General features: G+C 44.7%; 1 protein-coding gene across 1 annotated transcript in view; it reads right to left on the minus strand.

Moving 5' to 3' along the window:
* The window catches only part of LOC126474803 (toll-like receptor 2), a 323566-nt gene that overhangs the window by 130864 nt on the left and 175656 nt on the right, over positions 1-17046 (minus strand). Inside the window, exon 7 of the mRNA XM_050102274.1 lies at positions 4424-4709. Within this exon, the coding sequence (XP_049958231.1) occupies positions 4424-4709 (286 nt within the window). The remainder of the gene's footprint in view (positions 1-4423; positions 4710-17046) is intronic.

Here is a 17046-nt window from a genome sequence, read left to right on the forward strand (position 1 = left end):
ACCAAACTGCATTGGCGTTATCCATGTGTACTGTTGTTACCGGACCTGGTAGGGTATATAAGGGGCGTGAATAGTGTCAGATGTTGAGTGGTTACTTTGAAGGACAAGGGGATGCCGTGTATGTGTGTAGCGTTATCAGCACCTAGCGGACTTGTAAAGGGGCCTCATTGTGGGTCTCCGTTCTCCTGGCTGGTCGAATCGCGCAATGTAATTTTATGGAGCATTGTGGGATGTGATAGTGGCCTGATATTAGATCGTATGGGAATATGAGGGCTGACATTCTTGTCATCAGGATACCAGTCAAACATGTCATGCCACCAGAAGGGAAGATCGCTGTATCGTGCACCAAGCACAGTGCAACCCTTTCACATCTCCATTTATCATAGGAGAACGAGTAATCCACAGGGTACCGTTAACAACACGCCATAAGAGGCTGATTTTGGAGTGGTATCAAGACTAGGAAGCATGAACTATGGGTTAAAGGAGTCACACTATGCTCAGTGATGAATCACTGTTCTGCGCTACCCCAGACGACATGCTTCGCTTTTGTAACCTTCCTGGCCTAAACCTAAGGTAACTCAATGCCCCCTACCCCCCGACCAATAGTACACTACTGGCCATTAAAAGTGCTACATCACGAAGATAACGTGCTACAGACGCGAAATTTAACGGACAGGAAGAAGATGCTGTGATATGCAAATGATTAGCATTTCAGAGCATTCACACAAGATTGGAGCCGGTGGCGACACCTACAACATGCTGACATGAGGAAAGATCCCAATCGATTTCTCATACACAAACAGCAGTTGACCGGCGTTGCCTGGTGAAACGTTGTTGTGATGCCTCGTGTAAGGAGGAGAAATGCGTACCATCACGTTTCCGACTTTGATAAAGGTCGAATTTAGCCCATCGCGATTGCGGTTTATCGTATCGCGACATTGCTGCTCGCGTTGGTCGAGATACAATGACTGTTAGCAGAATATGGAATCGGTTCACGAGGGTAATACGGAACGCCGTGCTGGATCCCAACGGCCTCGTATCACAAGCAGTCGAGATGACAGGCATCTTATCCACATGGCTGTAACGGATCGTGCAGCCACGTCTAGACACCTGAGTCAACAGATGGGGACGTTTGCAAGACAACAATCATCTGCACGAACAGTTCGACAACGTTTGCAGCAGCATGGACTATCATCTCGGAGACCATGGCTGCGGTTACCCTTGACGCTGCATCACAGACAGGAGCGCCTGCGATGGTGTACTCAGCGACGAACCTGGGTGCACGAATGGCAAAACGTAATTTTTTTCGGATGAATCCAGGTTCTGTTTACATCATCATGATAGCCGCATCCGTGTTTGGCAACATCGTCGCGAACGCACATTGGAAGCGTGTATTCGTCATCGCCATACTGGCGTAACACCCGGCGTGATGGTACGGGGTGCCATTGGTTGCACGTCTCGGTCACCTCTTGTTCGCATTGACGGCACTTTGAACAGTGGACGTTACATTTCAGATGTGTTACGATCCGTGGCTCTACCCTTCATTCGATCCCTGCGAAACCCTACATTTCAGCAGGATAATGCACGACCGCATGTTCCAGGTCCTACACGGGCCTTTGTGGATACAGAAAATGTTCGACTGCTGCCCTGGCCAGTGCATTCTCCAGATCTCTCACCAATCGAAAACGTCTGGTCAATGGTGGCCGAGCAACTAGCTCGTCACAATACGCCAGTCACTACTCTCGATATACTGTGGTGTCGTTTGAAGCTCCATGGGCAGCTGTACCTGTACACGCCATCCGAGCTCTGTTTGGCTCAATGCCCAGGCGTATCAAGGCCGTTATTACGGCCAGAGGTGGTTGTTCTGGGTACTGATTTCTCAGGATCTGTACACTCAAATTGCGTGAAAGTGTAATCACAAGTCAGTTCTAGTACAATATATTTGTCCAATGAATACCCGTTTATCATCTGCACTTCTTCGTGGTGTAGCAATTTTAATGGCCAGTAGTGTATGTGTGAGGGTGTGTTTGTGCGTATGTGTACACCATCCCCTGCCGCAGTAACCCTGCCAAATTTGTGTCTCCACAGCAGTTAGTTGTGTGCTGTTATCTGTACTGTAATTGCGTTTCCAGCCGTCTGCCACCTGCCACCTCGACCTGCACCCATCACTCTTCCACGAGCCGCTAGACGCTTCCGCCGACCCTCTCCCTGCCTCCTACCCCTCGCCATCCCTCACTACACCATTCCCCACACCCTCACCTCACTCCCGTACACTTACCGTGGACCAGGAAAGAGCTGGTAGTCGACTGAGCACAATGTAGGAAGTCAGGCATGTGCATACCACTCCATCCCCCAGTTCCTTGCCATAGGGCTGATACCCCTGAGGAATATGCATTTGCAAGGCCTGCCCAATACACTGACCCAGCATGATCCACTCCAGTCCTGTGAGAGGCTTATCCTACCCCATCAGAGGCCAGGCCACCTGTGAAAGCAGAGCTACAACCACTGCACAGCGTTTTATGTTGCTATCACAGCCAACGAGATCTCAACTAGAATGAATAGCCACCGCCAAACTGTTACCAAACACAATGAGGACCACCCAATGGCACAACATGTAGCAGAGCACAACATGTGGGATTTCAATAGCTGCTTCACAATCTGTGCAATCTGGATCTCTCCCACTACCATCAGCTTTTCTGAGTTGCACAGATGGGAGCTATTCTTACAGCACATTGTTTGCCCCTGTAACCTTCCTGGACTACATCAAAGGTAACTAACTCCCTCCCCCCAATCCCTCACCCAATAGTGTGTGTGTGTGTGTGTGTGTGTGTGTGTGTGTGTGTGTGTGTGTGTGTGTGTGCATACACCATCTCGTGCCCCGAGGAGTACCCAGGCCCAATTTGTGTTCCTACATCACATAGTTGTGTGCTGTTATCTCATTCCCTAGTCTGTGAAATCATTTGTGCAGCCATCTGCCGTCTGGTCCCTGCACCTGTACTCCTAACTAGTCCAGAGATGGCTCCTCACTCTCCCACGAGCCACTAGGCACTTTCCACCAACCCTCTCCCTGCGTTCCACTTCACTCCATCCTCATCCCACCCGACCTCATACTCCATCTCACTTCAGTACACTCACTATGGGCCAGATATGAGCTGACAGTCGACTGAGCACAGGCGTATGCATTTGAGTGTGTGTGTGTGTGTGTGTGCTTTGTTTTCTTACAGTTTTTGAAAAAGAAGTGTATTGCAAAAGCCATCTAGTGGCTGTATCTTTTGTTTGTGCACCTGTCGTCTATACAGCACTTCTGCCTTTGAGTGAGTCGACTCCATCTGCATTACACTACACTACACACACACTCATGACATTACCTACACTTAACATGCTATTCTCATACTTCGCGAAGGAATGGTGCCTTTGGCGCGAAGGACAAGGAAAACGATTCTAATTAGGTGGCTGAACCTTCCTTTTGCGGGTTCCCAGTCATTTGCACCGCACGAATTTACGACTTCGGTTTTTAGCAAGCACATCGGGATTTTCAGGATCTAACGCGCCTGTTGTCAGAATTTGGCACGAGATACCTCAGGAGTCGTCCAAGAACTCTGTTAATCAGTGCCAAAGCGAATAAGTGCTTGCATAAGGGCGAGAGGGGGATCTACGAGTTATTGGTTTGCTCAATTTGTTCTCTATGTCTTGAATAAATCAACCAATTTTTCGAGATTGTAGTTATGTGTTTATCTGTACATGTATAACACATAAACCGATTTCTGTCCAGATCGGCTAATTCTTCCGTGATGCGTCTCTTTTTTTTATTGTTTTAGACCTTTTTCATGGATTGTGTGTAAAGAGATTACAGCCCCACAGGTTAGCAGGTTTTTTATTTATTACCTCGAAACTTGCATATAAAAGTCTTACAGCTTGTGGTGTCACCGCCAGACACCACACTTGCTAGGTGGTAGCTTTAAATCGGCCGCGGTCCATTAGTACATGTCGGACCCGCGTGTCGCTACTTTCAGTGATAGCAGACCGAGCGCCACCACACGGCAGGTCTAGAGAGACGTACTAGCACTCGCCCCAGTTGTACTGACGACGTAGCTAGCGATGCACACTGACGAAGCCTCGCTCATTTGCAGAGCAGATAGAATAGCCTTCAGCTAAGTCAATGGCTACGACCTAGCAAGGCGCCATTAGCAGTATATTGTCTGAAACTGCTACGTACTTTTCTTTATAGCATTCATTACGTATCCTGTTTCAGACCTCACGCCATGCTGCGTGAGCTTATAGCGTGTATTTCGGTCTCCTCAAACCACACTGTGTCGGCACTTCTGTCGACACATCACAGCTTTCTGCCTAAACATTGTGTTTCACGTTATTTAATCTTAAAATCAGGGAATCCTCATCTGGAAACCCTGGGCGAGTGACTCACTTGTCGCCGCGCAGCACGTCGACCGGCTGGTCGATGAGGTTGTCGGCCAGGTCGACGAGCAGCAGCGGCGGCGCGGCCGCGTGCAGCGTGATCCGCAGGGTGGCGGTCAGCTGGTTGTGGTGCAGCAGCAGGCTGCGCAGCGCGGGCGGCAGCGGCGGCGGCAGCTGCTCCAGGCCGTTCCGCGACAGGTCCAGCAGCTGCAGGCCGGCGGGCAGCGACAGCTGCTCCGGCAGCGCCCTCAGCCCGCAGCCAGCCAGGCGCAGCTCGCGCAGCGCCGCCAGCGACCCTGCCGACAAACACGCCGTTCCGCACCTGCATCACGGAAGGCGGGCGAAGCCGGACCAACCGGTCTTCCGTTACACCGCTTTTTTCTTTTTTTTCAACTGCAGCGTAACCGGTCTGTCAAAACAGCTCAAAACTACCGGTGTCTCCACTAACAGATTAATGGTCTTTTTATTCCTATTATTTCCTTAATAAACGTAGAAATCGAATAGAGATTGAAAAATTACTGCGACCTCGGTCTCCAGATACGGAGATTCAAAATATTAAATTAAGGAGGAAGTAAAAGAAAACTTAGTGCTGTGGTGCCCACGGGCGCCAGCCGCAACACACACGACAGCTGTAACAAGCGAGTCACGGAAGCAACGTTCACACGGTCCATAGCAGTCACCCCTCCAGATAGGTCAGGTTCACTATGTGATCAAAAGTAACCGGACACCCCAAAAACATACGTTTTTCATATTGCGCACTGTGCTGCCTCCTGTTAACGTCTGCCACAAACGGCCCCTGCTAGGCAGACTACACTCGAGACACCCCTGTGTAGCATATAACATACACAAGCACTTGCAGGCGCAAACAAGAGGAAAACAATTTTTCAAAACAACAGAACTTCCTAGAGACTAATGCGAACCTTTTTCTGCAGAGGTCGCCTCACAGATACACGGAAAGTTGGAGTACTCCGCCGGCCTCCGCCGGCTTTATAAGGCCAGCGCAGCAGCAGTACAGCCAGTTCCTCGCCGAGCTAGGACCAGCTACGACGGACCTCACCTAAGCTCTACAAGTTATTTGTTTTGTGTGTATATAGTGATGGTTCGAGAAGTGTAGTTCAGTTTCAATAAACGACATTATACTGAGTGTTCTACAATACTGAGTGTTCTTCACCTCCTATTGCCAGATACTCCACATCAGCGACCTCAGTAGTCATTAGACATCGTAAGGGAGCAGAATGGAGCGCTCCGAGGAACTCACGGACTTCGAACGTGATCAGGTGAGCGGGTGTCACTTGTGTCACATGTCTGTAGGCGCGATTTCCACACTCCTAAACATCCCTAGGTCCACTGTTTCCGATGTAATACTGAAGTGGAAACGTAAAAGGTCACGTACGGCACAAAAATGCACAGGCTGACCTCGCCTGTTCACTGACAGAGGCCGGCGACCGTTGAAGAAGCTCGTAATGTGCAATAGGCAGACATATATCCCGACCATCACACAGGAATTCCAAACTGTATCAGTACTATGACAGTTAGGCGAAAGGTGAGAAAACTTGGATTTCATGGCCGAGCGGCCGCTCATAATCCACACATCACGCCGATAAATATCAAACGACGCCTCGCTTGGTGTAAGAAGAGTAAACATTGGACGTCCGAATAGTGTAAAAACATTGTATGGAGTGACGAATCACGGTACACAGTGTGGCGATCCAAAACGATTTTTCAGAACTGTGTGAGGCATAGAATAAAAAAACGGTTCCACCCATTAACTTCTACTTCTTTTGGGAGCTTATACCTGTAATACGAGGGTTGAAACTTAAATATTGGTAACTACTTATTCACAACGGATACAAAAGATTTACATGTTTGCACCTGTTACTGTCTTTCAAAGTAGTCACCAGCGTTGTCCAGAACCCGTTGCCAGTGTTGTGGAAGGCGTAGTATACCGTTAGCAGAGCCTGTTCTATTGATGGTGCGAATGGAGCGGTCTACCGACTGTCGAATCTCTGCAACAGTTCTGAAGCGAATGTCACGAGATGGTTCCTTCATCTTCGGAATCAAATCAAAGTCCTTGTCAAGGATTTAAATTCCGGGAGTATGGTGGACGGTACAGTACTTCCCAGTCCCATCGACTGAACAGAGCAGCCACAGCTTGAACTGTATGCGCCCATGCATTTTCGTGCAAAATGATGGGTGGGTTGCGCAGAAAGTGTCGCCGGTTCTTTCGCAAAGCTGGTCGCAGGTGATCCTCGAAAAACGAACAGTAATACTGTGCATTGACGGTCTGCCGTGGAGGAACTTAATGCGTTAGGATAAGAGCATCACAGTCGTACAAGAGAATCACCAAAACTTTCAACATATTGGGGCTCTGACGCACTTTCGACTTTCAAGGCAACCCACAATGACGCCATTCGTTGGCCTGGTGTTTCAGTTTTGGCTTCGTGGCATTCGCTTCAGAACTGTTCCAGAGATTCGGCAGGCAGTAGACAGCTGCATTGGCATCATGAACGGAACAGGCTCTGCTAACGGTATACTACGCCTTCCACATCACTGACAACGGGTTCTACACAACGCTGGTGACTACTCTGAAGAACAGTAACAGGTGCAAACATGTTCCTCTTTTGTATCGGTTGTGAATAAATAGTTGCCACTATTTAAGTACCAACCCTCTTATATGAAATCTGTTAGTTTTAACTTTTTTTTTTTTTTTTTTTTTGTAAAGCCATAAACAGTGAAAAAATCTCCAGAATCGAAATCAAAGTCGAGTTAGCACCATATCGTTAAATTTAAGGTTATCTCATTGTGGTTAGTTACAATCTCCCATAAATGTAATGTAGCATTGATTGACTTTATCCATTTTAGATTTCAGATAACTTCTTAGGGGCTACACTGCACGTAGTCTGCGTATTTCAAACTCGCAGGGCCCTGATGAAACCGCAATTACGTGCACCATTTTTAACTGGAAATCTAAAATAAAGTTCAGAGTATGAGAAATCATAATCCACAAACAGATCCTTTGTACGTCTTTTCACTGTTTCAAAAAAATTTCCATACTTTGCCTATATTTCGCTCATTTGAATGAGAAACTGGCCTTTAGTTCTCGTCGACGTGCCATTGGTGACGCCAGCGGAATGTCGAGAAGTAGGATTCTGCGTTGGAAAAGAGCTTTCTTCGAGTGTTAGTCATCTGATGGTTTAGTTCTTGCTCCAGGGAGTTAGGTGGAGTCAAATCCACAAAATTGTATTTTGTTTGGAACTGCAGAAGAGGCTCAGTTAAATAGTAATTATAAATCGCAACGGACAGTTATTTGGTCGCCGTTAGGTTTACAAAGAAGCTGTTGTATTGCCACTCGGACTTTCTTTCAATTAGGAAAAAATAGAAAGATTTTGCACTTAGCCCATCCACCTTTCGATACTTTTCTCAAAGAGCGGTAAGAACTTGACTAATACTGATTCTCATTGCTTGAAAATCAGCCCAAAAATCATGTTCTAATACGAGATCACACTACCATTTGGACACTACGAATAGTCAATGATGAAGGGTGAAAACTGCGGTTCAAGAACGCTATTTTGCGTGTTGTCTGCTTTAATGGGCTACAAGCAGGTAAAGGCGAGTTATGTAGAAACAGCCGGCAGATCGGATAGTCTCTATTTCTTCTAATACTATACAGAAGTTTGTTGTAGCTCCTGCTGTATTTAGTCTGTTAAAGAATATGGAGCATTATGCCTCATTAATACCGCATTCGTAAAACACTTCCATCCTAGGGATTGTACCAATTTTGTAATAGACTGACGTCCGACGTCGACAGTGAAAAAATTACCATATAGACTACACTGGACAAGTCTTGCACACTGCAGATACACACATACAATCTAATACGGCACATAATATGGTACGAGGTACACCATTGTCCCAGAAGTGCTGTAGCCTTTTATGCCATGTGTTCGTTGCCAGTTTCTGTCTGCATTTTAATCGAAATATTATTGATCTCTTCTTCCCTTCTCTGTACTGACGCAATATTTCAAGACAAAGCATATTTTAAGAACAAACATAACTAGTTCTTTAAAAAAGGTTTATTCAAAAAGAAAAAAATTACGAATTAAAATTCCGATATCAGTTTAAATCGGTCAGTTTTTCCCATTCCTAACCTGAATTCAACGCCGCGAGTCCACAGCCCCGACACAGCTCGTGCCAGCTTCCTCGCAACGCGTCATTACATGGTCACGCAGGGGTGCTCGTCCTTACCAGTATCCAGAAGAAAACTACTGATACTTGTTTTATGGCCGTAAGGCCGTGGTCCAAGGCATAAATCTCTGCCCAAACTTTCGTCTTCCATTGCTAGAGACGTTAGCTCACCAATCCGAACTGTTTAAATGTATCGACGCAACGGTCGGTCCGTGACGTCATCAGATTGTTGTCTAAGATTTCGGAGTCGCTCCGCCACATGCTATGGAACGTGTACTGGGTAAGAGTTAGCGTCGTTTGGTTTACTGAGCACTATTGCCCACGATTAGTCTAATTTAAATCCTTTTTCTTCAAATTTTCTATTAAAATTCTTGTCGAGCTTATGAATTTCTATGGCTTCTCTGTACATCTAGCGTGATAATTATTAGATTTTATTAAAACGACAGTGTTAGAGATAGGAATTTGGTGGTTCAGGTACGTGTTAACTTTCTGAAGTTTCTATGTACACTTTGGCGCATGAGTAAGGGATTTTAGTTATTATGTATCACTGTTTGCTATGAATTCTCTTAGGAACATCGCAGATCTCTTTAAACATTTCATTTCCTTTCAGTGGGACAAATAATTCTACGAGCAAACCGATGGTGTGGCTGTGTGGAACCCACTAAGTACAGTTGTAGCGAATTTTTATACGAAACATATGAGGAAGCAACCCTTCAAACGGTGAAGAAAAACCCTCATGTTGGTTTCCGTACGAGGATAGCACATTCATTATATGGCCTCATGGAGGAAAATAGCGCTCTGAATTTTTTGAATTTTGTGGATAATATTAAGTTCACTATGAAAAAAGAGAAATATGAAATTTTAGTATTGAATGTAAATGGACTTAGAGAGCCTTACGGAACTGCAGGGCATAAAGTGTAGAGAAAGCCCACTCACACGGATAGATGCTTGCACAGAAATTCCAATCATCATCCCAGGCAGAAAAGAGGAGCGATTAGATTGTTGATGGATCGCGTAGAAGGAATCTGTGGACCACAGTGCTTGGAAGATGAGCTCGATCATTTAAGGCCAAAAATTATGCCTTGAACCACGGCCAAATGACTATAAAAAAAATATCAGCAATATCGCAAATGCCGTTTGTGAATACCTGCATTGTGTGAGCATCCACAACTGTTTCAGGGCAAAAAGAATATGTATTGTGGTAATGCGTCTGTCGTAATTCATTAGTAAGACTTCCACTCTTAACACAGACATTTCCAGCATACACAATGAGCTACTTTTCCAGGATACAGGCAGAGCAGTAATTAATATTTACACTTTCTCGTTTTGGAAATTCTCCTTGAACAAAACATCTCTAACGTAGCACTCTTTTGCAATCGCAGATTACAATCTGAAAATGAGAGGTCGAAGTTTTAATATGCACATAAAACATATTTGTTAAATGAAAATCCGTATTTGTATATATTTAAGTAGTGTTCTAAATTTTAATGTTACCTATACATGTGAGAACAATGAACTCATAAACTATCAAAATTCATTATAGTTTTACATTAGATGATTATTGAAAGTGATTGGTAATTGAATTATTCTGCTGAAATAAAACTGCTGTTTCACGTGTTTGAAGAGCTTGCATTATGCGGCTAGGCTTAAGAAACTTGCCTACTGTGCGAGTGACGGTACTGAAATGAAATGTGCAACTACAAAGCAAATATGAAAGTGCAATCAGGTTCTCTCTATTGTTGAAAGACATATACAATCAAGATTGTAAAAATGACCAAGAAGAATTTTATAGAAGAAAAACATTGTATTGTTGACAGTCCTAATGATCCATAACTATTAAACAATGATAGAAACATAAAAACTTAGTAGTGAACTGAGCACAGAACAGTTAGTCGACGTGCCAGTCTGCGACTACTGCAGATCTAAAGATGTTCTAAAACAGAACGAAACAAGTTGTCATTATAAACATGAATGTGACAACAGACTGAAATAAAAATGGCAATAAAAATTACGTTATTTTTCTTGTCTGTATGAGGAGCACAAATACTCACAGTCCACAACTTTTGCGGTCGAAGGATGTGAGAATCACTACATTCATTTACATTTGATCCACCATTTACTAGCGTTTGATCGATGTACACACCTACGAAGAATCGTAGCAGGAAGAGTGCAGACGTCTACATCTGACTGAAGGAATCAAGGAAGAAGAATTTTAAGCATCTCGTTTACAAGAGTGCCACAGTGCTTTTTTATAATCTAGGATAATTACAGGTAACAAATTAACAGTGCATTGACAATACTAAGAAAGAAACATCAGAAGAAAAACTAACGTCATGAATTTGAATTTTTTGTATGCTAATATTGCAACACGTTTATTTAATTAACTCTGGTAACTTCAAGATGTTACAAACTCAATATTATAAACTTCAGTATGCAAACATTCTCGGATTCACTTACACCAATCGGTTTAATTTAACAACAAGTATATCCCCAAGGGAGCATCACCAAATCATTTATTGTTACTGGAAAAGTCTATATTGTGTCATATTGAATCACGTTTAAACTCCTAGATGCGGCAAAGGTTATTGGGATTCTTCACTTCGTACATAATTGGCTAATATGAACTCATTCATTTATCACAGCCAGTCGTAAAAAGTCTTGCGCTAAACTATGCGTGTAAAGGTTTATGACATTTAGTCCGTATCGACTCAGATTGATCAAAATATGTCAAACATGAAAGTAGGTGTCGCATTGTTAACATCAGAAGGGTCTACGATATTTAGATTCCATCCTCAGTTTTCGCGGGATTTCCCTTGGTTGTAAGACATATTCTAGTCAACCCTTTCAGAAAATACCGACCCCTCTGCCCCACTACGATCCCAGGCGGATATATTTTTTTAAGGAACCCAAATATGCTACATCTGAAACACCATCTCTACCCTTCGGAGGAGAGGATGAAACTTACTATTATAATAAAATGAATGCTGTGTATCACACTTTCACTTTTCATTGTCTTAGTTTTATTAGTCAGTATTTTGTAAATAAGTTGAACTGAATCTGTACTTTATCCAACGTCATTCAATGAGATCTGCAGAAAAATGTGATTCATATTTACGGTACTATACGGAAATAAACAGAATGAAAAACCTTCCTGAAATGAAGCGTGTCAAAATATTTGCTTCACGTCTAGCCGTGGTTTGTTTGATACTGCCAGCTACTATGATTAGTGCAAATTTCTGTGCTATCGTGTTCTCAGAAGCCTAATTCATATTTATTGTGGATAAGGCAATGGATGAAAACATATTCTAATGTTTTACACACTGTTGGTAATTTGCTGACTGGCAGTTTGTTTCACGGTGAGTTTGGGTTGTTATTCTTGGGTACTGGTCGAACTGAGGTGAATTTCTACATACCAGGATGCGTACCGCTAGTGAAAGGGAAATCGACGAGTCCATAAGACCTATAATAATAACTTCAGTTATGTTACTATCATGGATAATCTGTTCACCGCCTACCGCCGCAGAAAGATCCTCACGATGGCTTTCTGTATTGTGGATGTGAAAACATATTTGAAGCAAAACTCATCTGTTCCGGTAGTACAGTGTTATGGCTGATACAACTCGAGAGCTGACTCGATCGAGAACTCGTTTAATTCGTCTGCAAGCGTTTCAGAAACAGAATCACTCATTCCTCTGTCAAACTGAGTATTTTTCTTTTTTTTTTTTTTGCACTGTTGTTGGATTAGGCTCGCTGTATACAACGGAATCTCACTCTGGTGTTGCGTATGTTTACTTCCCTTTGTTCCTCATATTTCTGTACATTTCATTATTCTGTCAGATCAGCCATTCAGCAGAGGCCAACGAAGCATTCCAACGGCGACATTGGCTTCGTCACGTGTGGAGAACGTGCCTTTGGCGTCATGCTGCCGTTAAAAAATCGCCTTCTCTGGCTGGGCACGTATCTTGTACTTTTAAGAAATCCACGCTGGTCGTAATAACTCAGACTTGTACCACTCGATGACCCCGTATGTCACCCAGCGTATGAGTACAACCATACTAAGCGTTGGTGCCTAGTATTAACACTCTCACTTTCATGTCTTGCTGTCCAGCCGGGAGCTGTGGTTGCTTGTCCTACGGTCCCATGCCTTTGTCTGATGTGGGTGTGATCCTCAATGACTGACTGGCCGATCTCCACATATTTATGCTTTCATATCTATTTGGTGGCACCTAAAGATGAAGCTTTGTGCTTCAAAACTGGTCGTGAAATAAATTTCGAAAATTACTAGCAACTGAGGCGAATTCTTATTCTACAAATATATTCCTCAGTTGTCGATGTTCGCCTGATCAAATGTTTTGTACTTTCACATTAGGTCACAAACCAAATTAAGATCAGTTACGGTACACGACATTAAGCAACGCTCTCTACGAAACATAATACAACACCGGTTCATGGCTATATTACCTGACCCCGTCGTGAAAATTCCCTTCTTCTTGGTAGAAGCTCTAGCAACGCTGTGCAGTGCCATCGTATATGCAGATATCTGCTCCGAGCCGTGGACGACCAAGTGGCTCCTGTTCCTTAAATCTAACAAACCTCTCAGTGAAACCTCATACCACCGAACTATGCCTTATTTTCGTCTGAAGAAATGAGCTTTAAGCAGTTCCAACCCAGTACATTCAAAGATTCAGAAACTCACCTATGCCTTCTTGACATTCAAGCAGTGCAGTTTCTGTGCGAAAATCTCATCAGACTATCAGCTCCCAAACTGATCAAAATTCTGTCCCTACCGAGGCTGATTTCTTAACTACAAACATGTGACCTTCCAATCAATGAAGTTCGTCTAATAGCTTCCTTTCTGAAACATCGCCCATCAACCATACGCAGTTCTGCTTCCTGCGGCAACAGCTGACACAAGAATGCTACCACATTATCTTGTCAGACGAGTCCCGGTTGGTTCCACGTCCACGATAGAAGTACCTATTTGTGGAGGCTCCGAGGATGATCAATACCGCCAATATGCATTAGTCATCAAAAATGTTCAATTGTGTGTGAAATCTTATGCGACTTAACTGCTAAGGTCATCAGTCCCTAAGCTTACACAATACTTAACCTAAATGATCCTAATGACAAACACACACACCCATGCCCGAGGGAGGACTCGAACCTCCGCCTGGATCAGCCGCACAGTCCATGACTGCAGCGCCCTAGACCGCTCGGTTAATCCCGCGCGGCAGTCATCGTCATATGGACCTAGCACTTGGTGTGAATGGGCGAACAACACAATCACCTCTAGTTTGAATAGGACGTAATTTGGACAGCGGGAGTTACATTTCTGACGTTATAACGCCGATGGCTGTGAGCTGTCTCTGAGGTCTCCGTGGCATTCTTCAACAAGATAACGCAAGAGTGCTTCTTTTCTCTGCCTTCCTAACCTATGTCGATGCATATGGTGTTTGACCATTGCTATGGCTAGCGATTTCTCAGCCAATGAAAATATCTGGTAATAAATTGTCGAGAAACTGGCACCTGACCACTCGCCAGCGACTGAGCTTGATGATGTATGGCTCAGAGTTAAAGCAGCAGGGAGTGTCATGCTAGAGTGTGTCATCCGGTCTCGGTTCGACTCGGTGACTAGGCAGGTTAGAGCCAATGTTACTGCCAGAGGTGTAATAAATGTTGCACACTGCGTAACTACAAATTTATTGATTCCTCTTTCTTACTTTGGGGTTATGCGCAATGTAACCAGACCAGTCACATTAAACTGACCATCTGTCAAAAGTCCAAATAGCCATCTTTTGCAGTACTTTGCGAGACGTGCCGCGAGAAGGAAGAGAGTCAGTTCTGGAAGGTAGCGGCAGGGCTGTGGAGTCGTGCCGACGTCTGTGCTGTGGCCAGCAGCGTTAAGTCTCGCGGCTAAGGACCCGTGGCGTGAACTGCCAGGTCGAGGTTGCCCCACAGATTCTCAGCTCGATTTAAATCCGGGGAGTCTTGTAGCCAGGGTCAGGTTAGCGGAGCGCGCTAACGCGCTGCTTCCTTGGACTCGGGTAGGCACGCCGGGCCTGGATCGAATCCGCCCGGCGGATTAACGACGAGGGCCGCTGTGCCGGCCAGCCTGGATGTGGTTTTTAGGCGGTTTCCCGCATCCCTCTAGGTGAATACCGGGCTGATCCCCACGTCCCGCCTCAGTTACACGGCTCGCAGACATCTGAACACTTTCGCACTATTCCATGGATTACACTAGTCGCAGACAGTTGGGGGGTACACTAATTCCTTCCTGGGGGGTGGGGCGGGTGGGGGGGGGGGGGGGTACGGGACGGCGGTAGGAAGGGCATCCGGCCACCCCTTCAACTAACATTGCCACATCCGATTAACCATGCCGACCCTGCGTATCCGCGGTAAAAACGGCAAAAGCAAAAGAAGAAAGAAAGTCTTGTAGCCAGGGGAGTGGGGTAATATAATACTGGTATCCTTCAAACCACGCACATACACTGCGAACTGTGTGACAAGTTGGGTTGTCCTGCTGGTAGATGCCATTGTGCCGAGGAGAAATTTGGTGCAGGGGTGAACATGGTCCCCAGTGATAGATGCGTACTTGTATTGACCAATTGTGCCTTCCAGAATAACGAGGTCATGCAGGGAATGGCACCTACTCTGGAAACTTCCGACGATCAAAATGGTTCAAATGGCTCTGAGCACTATGGGACTTAACATCGGAGGTCATCAGTCCCCTAGAACTTAGAACTACTTAAACCTAACTAACCTAAGGACATCACACACATTCAGGCCCGAGGCAGGATTCGAACCTGCGACCGTAGCGGTCGCGCGGCTCCAGACTGAAACGCCTAGAACCGCTCGGCCACCCGGGCCGGCGGGTCCGTACAAAGCACCGTTCGCTGAACGGTTGTTGAGAAGACACTGTTGGTAGCCCCTTGGTTCATCTGGATGGTCTGTTAGTCAGCTACTACACGTCTATTCGCCCGTACACATCTCCCCAATCATTGCTTACTCCTATTCTCTACGGACCGTGATATACCACAGTCGCCTCGCCGTCGATTTCGGATACCGTCATTTTGCCATCCACGTTGTACTTTAACCAAGGCGGCCTGAAAGCCGATGATGATCATGCCCTATAGGGCTTCAGATAAATCGCTCCGCTTCCGTGTTAAGGCAATGACTACAGTGTTTTCCGCGTCCCCCGACACGCTTTATACGGAGTGTTTCCGTAAGAGCGCGCAAAAATTTAAGCGGACATTGAGGGTGCTCCACTGAACAGTCTGAGGTAGGGAACCTGAGGTCGGAAAAGCCAGCTTAAGGAGATAATAGAAATTAAATCACGTTACTGTATACTTTTTTATTTACATTAGTTACAGTTAACTACAAATATCATCACTGACACAATGAACGTACCATTCGTACTGTATCTTACAAAATCTGCTGAAACTGACCCCCTTTAACCTCAGTGCAAGCACCACATCAGCGAACAATATTCTGCCGCTCCCTGACAGATATCCCTGGTGAGTTTCGATTCACATGACGGGCAGCTACAATTCTGGCAGCTAATTCCATCTCCGTATCCAGTGTGATCACATACACAAACGACTTTAGGCACGCCACAGGAAATAATCAAGAGGATTCAGGTAACGATGACCACGCAGGCCATGGAATAGGACCTTCCCTTCCAATCCGGCTACCACGAAATACAGTATTGATATGGCTGCGGACATCCACACTGAAGTGAGGTGGCGCACTGTTATATCAACATCATCCCACGAACCACCAAGGGTTCGTTCTCCAACAATTCAGGTAGAACGAACCTCAAGTACAGGGGGCCATTCGGTAGACTTACTAGTAATCAGGCTCGTCCTCCTTGTTTCCTTGCACGAAGAATGTGTATGTAAATAAACAGTATGATGTATCATGTAACAAGACTGCTATGCATTAATGTGACAGTACAAGAGAGAGAGATAAAGATATTCTTTATTACTATGTGGCGTAGTGCACTTAGTTAATTATTCTTAAATAATAAGATTTTGTTCTTGTTAAGATTTAATTGCATGAGAGAGGAGTCTATTCTTTATTGTGTGGTACAAATCGACGCCATTGCGAGATTTTGAAGGAAATTTGTATGTACATCCGTATATATAATACAGAATCGCTAATTCATGTGTAAGTGAAGATAGCTGAATGATTTTATAATTGGCGACTGTGACAGGACTCGATCCTGATACAACAGCACTAAAAAGGAACTAGAACCCGCTATACCACTTTAATTAATGACGGTGAGACACGACACTAACAGTCAAACATATTTGTGATTACTGATAACTGTAACACACTTTGGAACAGAAATTAGTTATCCTATTAATTAAGTAATTAATGTTCATTTTTGTGCATTTATGTATAGCTAGAAAGTGTTACTACCTTATGGTTCTTTGTATATTTGATGCT

This window comes from Schistocerca serialis, chromosome 4 (genome assembly GCF_023864345.2).
Source record: "Schistocerca serialis cubense isolate TAMUIC-IGC-003099 chromosome 4, iqSchSeri2.2, whole genome shotgun sequence".
Classification (NCBI taxonomy): Eukaryota; Metazoa; Arthropoda; class Insecta; order Orthoptera; family Acrididae; genus Schistocerca; species Schistocerca serialis.